At 45.6% G+C, this 16,787-nt stretch overlaps 1 protein-coding gene and 1 pseudogene across 1 annotated transcript in view; one reads left to right on the top strand and one right to left on the bottom strand.

Annotated features, from left to right (window-relative positions):
• Positions 1–16,787, top strand: part of LOC140723378 (uncharacterized) — a 425,409-nt pseudogene that overhangs the window by 119,516 nt on the left and 289,106 nt on the right.
• Positions 1–16,787, bottom strand: part of LOC140723394 (uncharacterized) — a 175,092-nt gene that overhangs the window by 141,195 nt on the left and 17,110 nt on the right. Inside the window, 2 exon segments of the mRNA XM_073037976.1 lie at positions 13,023–14,776; positions 16,107–16,231. Of these exon segments, the coding sequence (XP_072894077.1) occupies positions 13,023–14,369 (1,347 nt within the window). The 5' untranslated portion in view covers positions 14,370–14,776; positions 16,107–16,231.

Raw genomic sequence — 16,787 nt, 5'->3', positions numbered from 1 at the left:
ATCAGGATGAAGATAAGCGAGCAGTGAATTTTTCTTTCATTGTTTTTGAATTTAAAACTTAGGTTTCGATGTTCATTCCTTGCTTAATATAGCTCCGTCCTGAAATCCAATGGTAACCATTGGAAAGAGCAGAAAAATGCTTGCACTTCTGTGCAGGTATTTCCCAGCTTCCTAGGACAACGGATCGAGCGAGAAGGAATTTCACAAATACCTAAATTAAAAACAGTCACAGCTCCAGGATTTCACCAAAAGCGATCAAATATCCTAATGTTAATAGTGGTATTTTTCCCCACCAGCCAACACCCCCGCTTCCGTAAAATTCCCTCTATTTAATATCCGGGGTTGTTAAATTCCGTGCTTGTTTATTTTGACTTTTTTACAGAGGTGTCGGAGCAGCTCTCCGGTGAGCTCTGGTAGCACTGCACCCCTGAATGTATGAGACAGTACAGTGTTAAATGCAAAACCCTGAACAGTGGTCATCTCTCCCTGAAAGAGACTGCACAGATTTATCGGATCGATAAGAAGGCAAATGGCACGGTTGTCTTTATTAGTTGAAGCATTGAGTTCAAAAGTCATGAAGTTCTGTTGCAGCTTTGTAAAACTGGTTAGACCACATCTGGAGTGTTTCATACAGTTCTGGTCGCTCCCATTCTCGGAAGGATGTCGGGGCTTTGGAGAGGGCGCAGAAGAGGTTTACCAGGACACTGCCTGGATTAGAGGGCATGAGCTATAACAAGAGGCTGGACAAACTTGTGTTGTTTTCTCCAGAGCGGCGCAGGCTGGGGTGAGACTGGATGGACGTTTATAAGATTACGAGAGGAATAGAGTGGACAGACGATATACTTTTCCTGGGGGTTGAAATGTCTAATACATTTAAGGTGAGAGGAGGTGTGAGGGGCGTCTGTTTATTTCCACAGAGTGCTGGGAAGCTGGAGACTATGCCTGGGGTGTTAGACCCCCACCGGTCACGTGATCCCATTTGCCCCTCCCATTTAACCGCAGATGTAACGATCTCTTTGTGCATGTTCACAATCTCCAGATGGGCGGTCACGCATCCTCCATGTTCTGTTGGGGAATCTGATGTCGGCCACTGAGTCCCGTTAACTTCCCCCGAACTCGCCTCGCTTCCTGAGGCTCCTCACATTTGTCCTGGAGCTTTATGGCTGTTCTGTCTTCTCCCGGACTGGGGTGGGTGATAAAGGAGAATGTCCCAGGTTGTGGGGATCTTTGATTTCACTGCCTGCTTTACCGAGGGACTGGGAAGTCTAGGGGGGAGAATGGTTTCTGTGATGTGCTGATCTGGATCCAAAGGTCTCTGCTGTTCCTCACAGTCACGGGCGGAGCAGTTACCGTGCAAAGCGTGAAGTGTCCGGATGGGAAACTTTCTATGGTGTGTTGATAAAATTTTGCTGAGGGTCAAAGTATATCTGGCAAAGTTCTTGTTATTTTTGCTAATTCTGTCATTTTAGAATCTTTTGTACAATAGTATGTACTATTCATTCAGTACCTATGTGTTGCTGGAGGACCATCAGAGATCGTCCTTGATCCCTTCTCCCACCTGGTTCCATCTGCTCATCTTGTTCAACCTCTGTCCAGTCTCCTCACAACCCCCAACCCCGCTTCAGTGATATACATCTCCCATCTGGGTCATCCTCAGTCCGCCTTGTATCCCACCACCTCAATGTTATGTATCAGCAAACTGATGATGAGAGGCATTGATCATGTAGATAGTCAGCGGCTTTTCCTCAGGGCTAAAATGGCTGCCACAGAGGGCACTGGTTTAATGTGCTTGGGAGCAGGTACAGAGGAGATGTCCTGGGTAAGTTTTTTACTCAGAGTTGTGAGTGTGTGGAATGTGCTGCCGGCTGCTGGCGGATACGATAGGGTCTTTTACGAGACTACTGGATAGGTACATGGAGCTTAGAAAAATAGAGGGCTATGGGTAACCCTCGTCAATTCCAATTTAGGGACATGCTCAGCACAACTTTGTGGGCCGAACGGCCTGTATTATGCTGTAGGTTTTCTATGTTTATTTTTTTCTTTTACCCCATTTTTGTGGAATCAACAACCAGAGAGGACTGGTTTGAGGTGAGAGAGGATTGAGTTAATAGGGATCCCAGGGGAAAACTATTAATCCACTCTCCCTTCCGTTTCATTGTTTAACTAACACGATGAGTGCACTCTCAGGTTGGAGGAGCAACAACTCATATTACATCCGGGTAGTTTACACCTCAATGGCATGAACATCGATATCTTTAACTTCTATCTCCACGTTTTCATTTCATCAACCCACACGCCAGTCTCTTCCATTCTGTCTCTTCACTTCTCTCTTCTCCACTGCGGATCGTCTCCCTCTGGTTCCCCTTTACTTTCCCATTGTCCGCTCTCCTCTCCTATCAGATTCCTCCTTTTCAGCCCTTTGCATTTTCCACCAACCACCTCACAGCGTCTCACTTCATCTCCCAACTCCCCCACCCACTCATCTTCACTCTTATCTGGCTTCACCTATCATCTACCAGCTTGGACACTTTCCACTCCCCGCACCATCTTATTCTGGCGTCTCGCCACTTCCAGTCCCGATGAAGGGTCTCGGCAGGAAATCTCTCTTTGGCTTTACCCCCTCTATAGAAGCTACCAGACCTCCTGACTTCCTCCAACATTTTGTGTATGTTACTCTGCATCTCCAACATCTGCAGAATCGCATCGGGACAGAGTGCAGAATGCAGAGACTACATCGGGTCTCTCTAATGTCGAGGACGCCACACCTGCAAAACTGGAAACAGTAGATGACCCCAACAAGCACGATGTTGAAAAGTTGCCTCATATGGAAGGACTGTTTAGGACCCTGACTAGTGGTGAGGAGAGAGGTTAGGGGCATCTCTGGCACTTCATCCACTTGCAGTTGGCGTCCAGCCCCTAAACCCATTCTTATCGTGGTGATTTACCACAATAACAGGACCCCCTGATTTGTGGACTCCATTGTCACCAGGTGGCGCTCTGGCGCAATAACGCTGAGAGACAGAAATGTGACGCTGCAGCCTGCTGAAATGTTTCTTCAAGATTCAGGGTTGTTTAATTCCATTTCCAGCAGACACGTGTAAATGAGGTCGAAATAATTATTACTCCGGTTCCAATGCAACACAGAAACACAACGGTAACAACATATATCCACAACTTATATACAGTGCACGGATTGATTGTATGTTCATAAAGTGACGCTCGGCATAGGATGCCTGCATATAAGATGACAGACAGGAAATGATAGAGGTGTTTGGTGTTGTGGAAGGGTGGGTTAGTGGGTAGAGATATTTATCAGCTTTACTGCTTGGGAAAAGTAGCTGTCCCAGAGGCTGGTAGTCCTGGTGAGGACGCTGTGTATCTACCCCCGATGGGAGTGAGACAAATAGTCCATGAGTGGGATGGGTGAAGGTAGATTGTGAAAATAAGATCGGTGCTTGATCTCAGGAGAGGGAATTTGGAAAATACCAATGAGATGCCTTTTAGAACAGCTTGGAATTGTGCAGCCGGCTGGTGGGGTAGTGGCATCAGTGGCGGGAGATCCTGAGTTTGAATCCAGCCGGCACCCTTGCATGCTCTCCATCCGTGCTGGGTTAAGAGCTGTTGATCTCTTAAAAAAAATCTCACCCGGCAGAAGGCAAATACAACAATGGCAAGCCATTGCTGTAACTATCCTCGTACATGATTTCCCAATACGTCAGAGGAAATCGCCCGCTAAATTGAAAATTCCGGATGTGACCTACCTTCCCTTTGCGATTGTGCCCACTAGGGAAAAGTTAATTCTGGAATGAACCAAATTTGATTGGGGAGCTTTTGGTAAAGGGAGCATGTGGATACAGTGATAATAACACGACTGAATCCACCCTTCACTTTGAGAGGGGAAAGGTAAAACAAGATGCATCATTATTAGTGGAGTGAGGGGAACTACGGAGGCACTGGAGAAGAGCTTACCAAAGTTGATTGGAAGGGGACACTGGCAGGGATGATGGCAGAATAGCAATGGCTGGAGTTGCTCCACTTGACAGCCTCAGGGTTGAAGAGAAACACATCATATTCCACCTGCGTAGCTCCAACCTGAAGGCATGAATATCGATTTCTCCTTCCAGTAAAAAAAAATTCACAGCCCATTGCCTTTCCTTCTACTTACTCCCGAGTAACGTATCTTTACACATTCTGACCACTGACATTTGGGACTTCCATATTCCTGCCAGTGCCTTCCACAGATAAGAGTGAGTACAATACTTATTCAGTTCATCAGCCATCACCTTTCACCCTCACCCCATTATTCCCTCTCCAGCATCATTCTCCAGTGGTTTGGTATCCATTTCTGTCTCTCTTTTACACAATATGTACCTGAAATTAAAAATGGTACCCTCTTTAATATTACTGGCTAGCTCATCTATGTATCTCATCTCTTCCTTCTTAATGGTTTTGGTTGCATTCTGTTCATTTTTAAAACTTCCCAATTCTCTAACTGCCTAGTAATTTTTGTTCTGTGCCCTCTTTGGTCTTTATGTTGTCTTTGGTTTCTCTTAGCAGCTACGGTTTTGTCACCTTACCTTAAGAATACTACTTCCTCTTTGTGATGTGTATATCCCGTCACTTCCAGATTGCTTCCAGAAATTCCAGCCATTGCTGCTCTGTTTTCATCCCTGCCCGTGTTCTTTCCAAATCAATTTTGACCAATTTTTCTCTCAGGCCTCTCTAATTCTCTTTTTATTCATATCTGACTTTAGTTTCTCCTTCTCTAATGTCGGGGTGAATTTGATCATATGAAGATCACTTGTCCCGAAGGGTTCCTTGAACTCAAGTGACCTAATTAATTCCGGTTCATTACAGCACCCAATCCAGAATATCTGATCCCCAAGTGGGCTCAACCACGAGCTGCTCTAAAAAAAATGCATCTTGTAGGCATTCTAGGAATTCCTCCTCTTGAGACCAACACCATCCTGATTTTCCTAATCTCCTGCATGGCAATCCCCCATGACTATTGTAACATTGCCCCTTTTGGCACTCATTTTCTATCTCACATTGTAATTTGTGGACCACATACTTACTACTGTTTTGGGGTCACTATACAATTCCCATCAAGGATTTTTTTGTACATTTGCTGTTCCTTAATACTACCCACAGATTCCACACTGCCCAACCCTATGCCACCTCTTATCTAATGATTTTATTTAATATTTTACCAACAGAGCCACACAAACCCACGACCAGCTTGTTATTTCACTAAACATATAAATATTTTGGAAACAGGAAGACCTGCAGATGCAAGAAATCGAGAGAAATTCACACAAAATGCTGGAGGAGCTCAGCAGGTCGGGCAGCATCTATGGATGGGAATCAACATTTCCGGCCATGACCCTTCACCGGGACTCGTGATAACCACGTATCTGAAAAATCAACAAGCAAAGACAACAGAAAGTAGTGCAATATTGGGAAAACCTTTGACAAAATTTATTTCAAGGCTTTAAAAAACTGCCGAACAGAGCTCAATAGTTAACAAATACAACAAAGGCAATAAACACTTCCATCAATACCGGCATTGACTTTTTTTAATGAAAATATCTTAGTCCCATTTCAATCAGTAAAATTTACAAAGATAAGTAAGAACTGAAATGACAAGTTTAGAAAAGACTATTTACACTCAAACCCACTGAGATTGACACGACTTTGGACAGAAGGAGGAAGAGGAATAACACAAATGAGAAAAAAAATCACATAAGACCATAAGACACAGGAGCAGAATCGGCCATTTGGCCCATCGAGTCTGCTCCACCATTTCATCATGAGCTGATCCAATCTGCCCTTTAGTCCCATTCCCCCACCTTCTCACCATAACCTTTGATGCCCTGACTACTCAGATACCTATCAATCTCTGCCTTAAACACACCCAATGACTTGGCCTCCACTGCTACCCGTGGCAACAAATGCCACAGATTCACCACTCTCTGACTAAAAAAAATTCATCGCATCTCTGTTCTGAATGGGCCTTAAGTCATGCCCTCTTGTACTAGACTCCCCCAGTCACTGTCGAAATTGCATTCAGCAACGGGTATGGGCAAATATCCAGCCTACAGCTTATTGAAACTTTCTCCCCAATGTGAACCCGGTCGTGTGTTACAAGGTTAGATTACTGAGTGAATCCCTTCCCATATTCACAGCACGTGAATGGCCTCTCCCCAGTGGAACACAATGATGCAGCCTTGGTGGAGACAGTTGACAGAATCTCTTCCCAAAGTCTGAGCGGACGATCGGCCTCTAAGTGGTGTGAACTCGCTGGTGTTTTAATAGATGAGATGATCGTGTGAATGCCTTCCCACATTCACAGGTCGAAGGCCTCTCCCCAGTGGAACTCACTTGTATGCCAGCAGATCAGATGACTGAGTGAATCCCTTCTCACAATCTGAGCGGGTGAAATCCCTCTCTGCTGTGTGAACTGAATGGTGAGTCACTAGGTGAGATGATTTGGTGAATCCCTGTCCACAGTCTGAGTAGGTGAACAGCCTCTCCCCAGTGTGAACTCGCTGGTGACTCTGTAGGTTGAAAGATCGAGTGAATCTATTCCCACGGTCTGGGCAGGTGAACAGCTACTCCCCAGTGTGAACATGATGGTGTCTCTGTAGGTTAGATGACTGAGTGAATCTCTTCCCACAGACTGAACAGGTGAAATCCCTCACTGCAGTGTGAACTGACTGGTGAGTCACTAGGAGAGATGATGTGGTGAATCTCTTTCCACAGTCTGAGCCACACAACCCCATCAGTTCTATTATCCAGATCACTGACAAACCATGTGAGAAGTAGCGGACCGAATACTGACCCCTGAAGACCACAAGTCACTGCTGGCCAACCAGAAAAGGCCCCTTTTATTCCCACTCACTGCCTCTTGGCTGTCAGCAATTCCTCTAACCATGCCAGTATTACTTCTGACTTTTATCCTGTTAAGCAGTTTCATGTGTGACACCTTATCAGATGCTTTCTGAAAATCCAAGTAAATGATATGCACCGCCTCTCGTTTGTCCATCCTGCTTATGACTTCCTCGAAGATCTGTAACAGACTTGTCAGGCAAGATTTCCCTGAATAGAACCTATGCTGGCTTTGACATTATTTCATTAGTCTCCTAGTACCCCAAAACCTCATCTGTTATCAAGTGATTCTTAGTGTGTCATGACCAATGCATCTGTTATCTCTCCAGCAACCTCTCTCAGGACTCTGGGATGTAGTCCATCTGGTCCAGGTGACTTATCCACTTTAAGAACCTGAGTTTGCCTAGCACGTTTTCCTTTGTAATAGCAATGGCACTCACTCCTGCTCCCTGACACTCACGGATCTCTGGCACACTGGTGGTGTCTTCCACAGACAAGACGGATGCAAAGTACCTATCAAGTTCATCTACCATCTCTTCCCCATTTGTACCCCATGAGCATCATTTTCCAGTGGTCCAATATCAACTCTCGCCTCCCTTTCGTATATTTTATAACTGGTTTATATTATTGTATAGTTTGCTGTCATATTTCACCTTTCCCCTTATAGCTTTTATTTTAAATTTGCCTGTTGTTGAATGGTAAAAGCTACCCAATTATCCAACCTACTACTCACTTTTGCTACCTTATATGGTTTTATACAGTCCTTAACTTCCTTTGTCAGCCACGATAGCCTAGCCCCGCTGTTTGAGAACTACGTCTGTGGGACATATCTATCCTGTACATTATGAACTATTCCCAGAAACGTCAGCCATTTCTGCTCTGGCGTCATCTCCACCAGCATCCTCCAATCCACCTGGGGAATCACCTCTCTCACGCCTCTGTAATTCCCTTTCATTCCATTGCGATACTACGCATGTGACCTGTGCTTCTCCCTCACAAATTGCAGTAGGAATTCAATCATATTATGATCACTGCCTTCTAATGGTTCCTTTACATTAACCTCCCTAATAAGATCTGGGTTATTACATAACACCCAATCTAAGATAGCAGTTCCCCGAGTAGGCTCAACCATCAGCTGCTCTAAAAACCCATGTTGTTTGCATTCAATACATCCCCTCTTTTGCGATCTCACGCCAATCTGACTTTCCCAATCCTCCTGCAGATTGAAGACACCCACTACAATTGTGTCGTTAAATTTATTACATAAATGCCAAACATTCAGCAGTACCTGGGGCAGAAGTGAGGATACATGCGTTTACCAAGGAGAGAAGGTGTTTTTGAAGCTGAAAGGCCTGAAGGTAGATAAGACACTGCAGAGTTCAGAAAGAGGTAGCTGAAGAGATTATGAAGGCATTAGAGTCATAAGACACTACAACACAGGAAAATGCCATTCGGCCAGTCTAGTCCGTGCTAAAGCATTAATCTTCCGAGTTCCAACAACTTCCACCTGGACCATAGCCCTCCATATGCTTCTCATCCAGTGACCTAAGCAAACTTCTCTTAAAGATTACAATCGTCCCTGCCACTTGCTCTGGCAGCTCGGTGCACACTCTCCCCGGCTCTGAATGAAGAAGTTCCCCCTTAGTTTTCTCTTCAAGTGATGAGTAATGATCTATCAGAAATCACTAGATTTTGGAACGGTTCTGGTGGACCAGAAATTTGCAAATGCCACTCCACAATTTAAGAAGAGAGGGGGCGCAAGAAAGAAAATTATTGGACAGTTAGTCTGACCTTAGTGGTCAGGAAGATGTTAGAGTGTACTAAGAGTGTGTTTTTTGGGTACTGTAATTGGGGAAACATGATGAAGTAGGCCAAAGTCAGCCGGATTCTTTCGAGGAAATCTTGACTGACAAATCTCTTGGAATACTTTGCGGAAATAACAGGCAAGATAGATAAAGCAGAGGCAGTGTATGTTGTTTGCTTGGATTTTCAGATGATCTTCAACAATGGACCCCATGCAAGGCTTATTGAGAAAGTAAGGAGGCATGGGATCCAAGGGCACATTGCTTTGTGCATCCAGAACTGGCTTGCTCACAGAAGACAAAGAGTGGTTGTAGACTGGTCATATTCTGCATGGAGGTCGGTGACCAGTGGTCTGCCTCAGGGATCGGTTCTGGGACCCCTACCCTTCGTGACTTTTATAAATGACCTAGATGAGGAAGTGGAGGTACGGGTTAGTAAATTGGCTGATGACACAAAGGTTGGCTTAGGTTGCAGAGGGATATTGATAGTCTGCAAACCTGGGCTGAGAAGTGGCAAATGGAGTTCAACCCAAAGAAGTGTGATGTGCTTCATTTTCTTCGGTCAAATATGATAGAATATAGTATTAATGGTAAGCCTCTTGGCAGTGTGGAGGAACAGAGGGATCTTGGGGACGGAGTCCATAGGAGACTCAAAGCTGCTATGTAGGTTGACTCTGTGGTTAAGAAGCCATACTTTACATTGGTCTTAATCAACCGCAGGCGTGAGTTTAAAAGCCAAGATGTAATGTTCCAGCTATATAGGACTTTGGTCAGACCCCACTTGGAGTACTGTGCTCAGTTCTGGTCGCCAAACTACAGGAAGGATGTGGAAGCCATAGAAAGGGTGCTGAGGAGATTTACGAGGATGTTGTTTGGATAGGGGAGCATGCCTTTTGAGAATAGGTTGCGTGAACTCAGTCTTTTCTCCTTGGAGTGATGGAGGATGAGAGGTGACCTGATGGAGGTGTACAAGAAAATGAGAGACATTGATCGTGTGGATAGTTAGAGGCTTTTTCCCAGGGCTGAAATTGCTAGCACGAGAGGGCATAGTTTGAAGATGCTTGGAAGTAGGTACAGAGGAGATGTCAGGGGTAAGTTTTTTACACAGAGAGTGGTGAGTGCTTGGAATGGGCTGCTGGCAATGGTGGTGGAGGCAGACACGATAGGGTCTTTTAAGAGACTCCTGGATAGGTACACGGAGCTGAGAAAAATAGAGAACTGTAGGTAACCCTTGGCATTTCTAGAGCAAGGACATGTTCGGCATCGCTTTGTGAGCCAAAGGGCCTGTAACGTGCTGCAGGTTTTCTATGTTTCTAAGGTGCTGCACGTGAGGCTGCTGAACAGGATCACAGCTCATGGAATTACAGGAAAGAAACTTGTACTGACAAGGGAGAAAGAGTCAGAATAATGTGGGCAATTCTGTTTTGCTGTCGGTAACTAATGCTGTTCTGCAGGGGTCAGTATTGAGACCGCATCGTTTCATGTTAAATCTGAATGATACGGATGACGGAATTGATACCTTGGTGACGAACATTGCAGTTGATACAAAGATAGGTACGGGACAGGTAGTTTAGAGCAAAGCGGGAGTCTGCAGAAGGACTTCGATAGGTCTGGAGAATGCCAGCAAAGTAGCAGTTGAAACACAGTGCATGCAAGTCATGTACATTTGGTAGAAGTAATTGGGTGTAGAAAAAAAATAAATGGGAGAAACTTGAAAAAATTAGAGGTGCATAAGTGCTTGTGAGTCCTTGAGCAAGAGGCGCTAAAGGTTTGCTTGCAGATTGAGTTGATTAAGGATGACAACTGCAATGTTAGCAATATAAGAGCAAGGATGTGATACTATAGCTTTATAACGCATTGGGCAGATCACTGTTGGTGTATTGTGAGCAGATTCCGACCTGTACTTCCGACTTATTATCTGAGCAAAGGATGTGTTCTTATTGGAGTGGGTCCAGAGAAGTTTCAAAGAATGATTCCAGGAAGACCAAGAGTGGATGCCCTGGATGAGGAAGTACGTGGGAAGGGATTCACTCAGTCATCCAACCCACAGAAATTTATCAATATCCACTGTTGCTGATTTCCACACACAAATAAATCAAAAGGGATATGCCCAATCAAATCGATAATTAATCGATCAATAGCCCCCAAACAACACGGCACAGCCGGACACATAACAGGGGACGTTACATCTCACAACACTGGATTCAGTCATGAAACCCGTGATTAATGTTGTTGTCCCTCTCAAGTCATAAGAAACACACATTAAGGTGCATTTAAATGCGAGCGCATCCCCACAGGTGATGTCACACAGACCCCCTCGCGCCTGACGTCACGCATCGGCTTCCCACACCGGGATCTGCCCTTACGTGCACAGCGTCTTACGTCATCCATGCGCTGGTGAGCTCGGGCTTTATCAGTTTAATAGCTGGGCTAATAATCACGTGACCAGCCCTCCCCTACCGCTGTCAACAGAGGATTCAGGGGCTGCGCTATTCCCATTGTTGCAAAGCGATGTCAATCACTTGTTACCACCAGTCGCAGAGGTGGACAAGTCCAGAGGGCGTTACCCCCGCTGAGTTCGTCTCCCGCTCCGGCCTCAAACTCCACATCACAGCGGAGTAAATGTCCGTTTTTTGATTTATTTCCATTTTCCTCCAAGGAAAGTTGGTGGATTTGTGAAGCGTCTTCTGTGGCCGGAGTCTGATGTGTCGCCGAGAGGTAGGAGGAGACCGCTCGGCCCGTCGGTTTGATGCCAGTTCCCTGGGGAGGGAGAGGAGGGATTTTATTGAAAGGAAAAAGATGGTGTGAGAGGGGGCGGACAGGATGTTTGTCCCGGTGGAAATGTCTGAGCCCACGCTGGTGGCGAGCAGAGGGATTCACGTTGGGGGCGAAACACCTGCAGTCGGTTGACCTGCAAGTGGGGCCAATGACAGGGGTAGGAGGTGAGTGTTTGGGGCAACACAGGGCTGCGGAAGATGGACATTTTTTGCACAGAGGATTAACAAAGTGGTTAGAGAGTATTTGTTATAGAGTGTGCAATGAAGTTTCAATAGACCGATCCCTGAAATGGTTGGGTCATCATATGAAGAAAAATCAAATGTGATAACCCTTTCATTTCGAGAATCGAGGACTGAGAGATGAACACATTGAAATACACATCATTACCGGTTGAAACAGGGATCCTAGTCTCTGAAAAAGGGGGTGGATGCCTATATATAACCCCTATTGTTTTACCTTTACCTCCTCTCCCAGTTTTATGCTTCCCTGGTCTTTCACACCCCCTTACCTGCTTAAGATTCAGCCCATTAGCAACAGTCAGCAATTCATTCCTTTTGGCTTTTCCTAATGCCTCAGGGGTTGGCACTTCCAGAAATTTATAAATATCCACTGCTGCTGATTTCCACACAAATAAATCAAAAGGGATTTCCCCAATCAAATCGATAATTCATCGATCAATAGCCCCCAAATTTGTTCATATCCCAGACCCACACCCCAAATTTTTTACAAACCATAATGCTTTAGAAACAAACCAGCAGCAATAGACTACACCTGGAGTCTGGTTTTGATGTTAAATCTATCTTTATTAGAATCTACTTGTAATATTGCAACTTAAACAAGATAAACAGAAGTTAACAGTGTTAAGTTTATAGATGTGTGTAAATGTAACTCCCAAACTATTGAGCTCGGGGGAAACAAGGCTTGGAGTCTTGAGATGGTAAAGTATGAAAGTTCCGTTCAACTACAGGCGATGAGAGAGAGATTTGTAATCCATGGTAAATGGCGAGAGAACGCAAATATGTAGAATTCCACAGGTTCTACAGTGGTAAAACGAGAGAACAGTCGCTGTAGATTTTATCCATCATCGTTCCAAATCCACATACAAATTATCACCGAAAGTGACTTGTCACAAGGTGTATCATCTCCAAGTGAACTACAACACCACAGCCAGGCAAGGGTTAACACACAAGTGGTCTCCACAGGATGCGCCAAATCCGATCCACTCCTATGGATCAAACAAGGTGACAACCACACATTCAATGTACGGTGAATCGATAATTAACCCACCTTGTGGGGATAGGAAAGTTCTAAACAGTGACCCTTGGCCACTAGTTCCCTGGTGTCGATCCTTCAGTTTTTCCTCCTTCGTCTCCATCTGACTCTGAGTGTCTGTGTCCTCGGTTAAAACTAAACAAGCTGCAAGTGATGTAAACAAGCTGCAAGTCAGACTGATTCACCTTCTTCATCTCTCTCTCTTAAAATGACAGTCCACAGCAAACGAAACCCAGGGATTCATAACAACGGCCAGTCCCCACTGTGAACTGACTGGTGTGCCAGTAGTTGTGATGACTGAGTGAATCCCTTCCCACAGTCTAAGCAGGTGAACGGCTTCTCCCCAGTGTGAACTAACTGATGATTCTGCAGATGGTGTGACTGAGTGAATCGCTTCCCACAGACTGAACAGGTGAAAGGCTTCTCCCCAGTGTGAACTCGCTGATGTACCAGTAGGTTAGATAACTAAGTGAATCCCTTCCCACAGACTGAGCAGGTGAATGGCCTCTCCCCAGTGTGAACTCGCTGGTGTCTCTGTAGGTAGAATGACAGTATGAATCCCTTCCCACATTCTGAGCATGTGAATGGCTTCTCCCCAGTGTGAACTCGCTGATGTACCAGTAGGTTGGATGACTGAGTGAATCCCTTCCCACATTCTGAGCAGGTGAACGGCCTCTCCCGAGTGTGAACTCGCTGATGATTCTGTAGGTGGGATGACTGAGTGAATCTCTTCCCACATTCTGAGCAGCTGAACGGCCTCACCCCAGTGTGAACTCGCTGGTGACTCTGTAAGTTAGCTAACCGAGTGAATCCCTTCCCACAGACTGAGCAGGTGAACGGCTTCTCCCCAGTGTGAACTCGCTGATGAATCTGTAGGGTGGATGACTGAGTGAATCTCTTCCCACATTCTGAGCAGGTGAACGGCTTCTCCCCAGTGTGAACTCGCTGATGACTCAGTAGGGTGGATGAATGAGTGAATCCCTTCCCACATTCTGAGCAGGTGAATGGCCTCTCCCCAGTGTGAACTCGCTGGTGACTCTGTAGGTTAGCTAACCGAGTGAATCTCTTCCCACATTCTGAGCAGGTGAACGGCTTCTCCCCAGTGTGAACTCGCTGATGACTCAGTAGGTGGGATGACTGAGTGAATCTCTTCCCACATTCTGAGCAGGTGAACGGCTTCTCCCCAGTGTGAACTCGCTGATGACTCAGTAGGTGGGATGAATGAGTGAATCCCTTCCCACAGACTGAGCAGGTGAATGGCCTCTCCCCAGTGTGAACTCGCTGATGACTCAGTAGGTGGGAGGACTGAGTGAATCTCTTCCCACAGTCTGAGCAGGTGAATGGCTTCTCCCCAGTGTGAACTCGCTGATGGCTCAGTAGGCTGGATGACTGAGTGAATCCCTTCCCACAGACTGAGCAGGTGAACGGCTTCTCCCCAGTGTGAACTCGCTGATGAATCTGTAGGGTGGATGACTGAGTGAATCTCTTCCCACATTCTGAGCAGGTGAATGGCTTCTCCCCAGTGTGAACTCGCTGATGTTCCAGTAGGGTGGATGACTGAGTGAATCCCTTCCCGCAGACTGTGCAGGTGAATAGCTGCCCCCTGGTGTGAACACGTTGGTGTGCCATTAGGTCAGATGACCGAGAGAATCCCTTTCCCGAAATTCAGCAGATGACCAGCCTCTGCCCAGTGTGATCTGACTCTTGGGTCCACAGGTGGGATGCCCGGCAGAATCCTTTCTCACACACAGAACAGATGAATGGCCTCGCCCAGTGTGAACTTGCTGATGTACCTTCAGTTGAAATGACAGAGTGAATCCATTCCCACTGTCTGAGCAGGTGAACGGCCTTTCTCCTGTGTAAAATGCCGGGCTTGCTACTTGCTCAGATGACCGAGTGAATCCCTCCCCACAGTCTGAGCAGGAAGGATGGTCGATTGAATCCCTTGCTCCACTTCTTAAATATCTAGACAGAGACAACAAAACTGGCATGCTGTGTTTGGGATCCCTGGAGACAAATTCCTTCTCGTTTTTAACCTGTAGAAGATTTACAAAATCCATCAATGGGTGTAGGACAACATTTCAGATGAGATTACTTGAGTTGCCAAGTTTTGATTTGGTATCACACTGTTACAGTGAGGTTAAACCCAAGTTGGAAGAGAAATCATCTCCTGACTGGGCAGAGTGCTGGTATCTAGAATGACCATCAATCCCCATATGCGTTTCAAGTTCCAACTCCTTAAAGTGCAGGGTTACAAGCTGCAGCTGGATGCATTTCTTGTAAGTGAGGGCATCAGGGACACTACAGGTCTCCCCATCTTCCCTCCAATACCCCCTCTAATTTGTAATAACCAGTGTGTACATAAGACTTGCACTGTGCATTTTTTTTACCCAGTGACAAGATGTGCACAGTGAATTTTTTTATAGAGAGGTATTCATTTTCACAGCTAGCAAATCACTGTTAATAGGAACTTTGATCTCCTCTGGGTTCGATCCAGTTCATCTGCACTCTCTCACAACCTATGTAGCAGGCCTGTAATGGGTAATGAAGGATTTTCTCACCAAAGTTTTTGCATATTGTCCATATGTGGTTTGCTTGCTAAGTTACACTTTAAAAAGTCAGATTTCCAAATATCACTCCACTTCTTCCCACTTGCAAATTTTCCAGCAACTTTTGCAACATCAGAATACACACAAGTATCACCAGTTTCTGTATTCCCCTGAAGCCTCCCCCGATGACTGACAGTAGTGAGCTCAGTGATGGCAATGCCAATGAATATGAAGGGAAGGGCAGTAGTCTGTCTCACTGGAGTCTGGCACATTTGTGATGTGAAAGCTACTTGCTTCCCCAGATATCATTATGTACTCAGAGAGAATGGGACAAAACATGCTCTCATGGGTAGAAAAGTCCAGAACAAGAGGAGGTAGAACAAGCAACACACACAAAATGCTGGAGGAACTCAGCAGGCCAGGAAGCATCTACGGAAAAGAGTACTAATGCTGAATTTTGCCGGCATTTTGTGTGAGTGTTACTTGGATTTCCAGAATCTTCAGATTTTCTCTTATTAGTGATTGGAGGTAGAACAAAGGTGATTTTCTCAATTGCTGATGTAAAAGATTTTGTTCCCTTTCTCTGAGTTCCTAATCCTTGCATTTAGATAGCTGGAGCTCAGCTCTGTCTGAAAGATCCATCGGATCCCATTCACTCTGCAGCCGGAAGCTCCCCGGGGCATGTGTACGGATCGTGGGGCTGAGAGAGAGGGAAGAGGGCAGGACTGTCCCGGAATTGTTGGCCACGGTGTCCGGATTTCACAGGAATTGTTGTGAATTTGGTGTTTAAGATAAAAACATGGAGAATCGCTCTTACCTGCACCCGACATTTTCAAGGCCTTCTGTGTACTGCGTGCATGCGTGAAACTCAGGGACGTCCACAGGCTGACGGCTGCGCATTTCATTGGCGCTTCAGCACTGGCGAAATTTTTAACGCATGGCCTTATGGGTAAACACGGTGCCATTAACCATTTCTGCAAGCACTGGTTCAATGTCCATACCTCATTTTTTTAATAGTGTGTATAGAAAAAATCTGCAGCTGTTTTAATGCAGAAAGCGGCTCCCATAAACAATATACTCAATATCAACGTGTATCTAATGCCAAAGTAAAATGCAGTTATAAAACACAGGAGATTCTGCAGTTGCTGGAAATACAGAGACGCACACACACAAAACGCTGGAGGAACTCTGCAATTCAGAGAGCAACTAAGCAGCGGAGTACACAGGCTAGGCATGCTGAAGGGGCTCGGCCTAAACATTGTCTTTTTATTCCTCTCCACAATTGCTGCCTGAAATTAACCACCTTTTTTTCAGTCAACCAGTTTACAAATGTTTCTGACCTTCCTTTTGTAGCCACATCCTGCTGGTCTGATTCCTCCTCCTCCTCATAAACTCTAGACCCCATCTCTCTCTGGAGCCCCAAAGCCCTGACTCAGGCTGGCAACTTTTTTGGTTTTTGACTCTGCACCATCAAAGATTTACTCACTGGTCTGCTGTC

This window comes from Hemitrygon akajei, unplaced genomic scaffold (assembly GCF_048418815.1).
Source record: "Hemitrygon akajei unplaced genomic scaffold, sHemAka1.3 Scf000111, whole genome shotgun sequence".
NCBI classification, from domain to species: domain Eukaryota; kingdom Metazoa; phylum Chordata; class Chondrichthyes; order Myliobatiformes; family Dasyatidae; genus Hemitrygon; species Hemitrygon akajei.
This window is presented reverse-complemented; position numbering and strand designations above follow the sequence as displayed.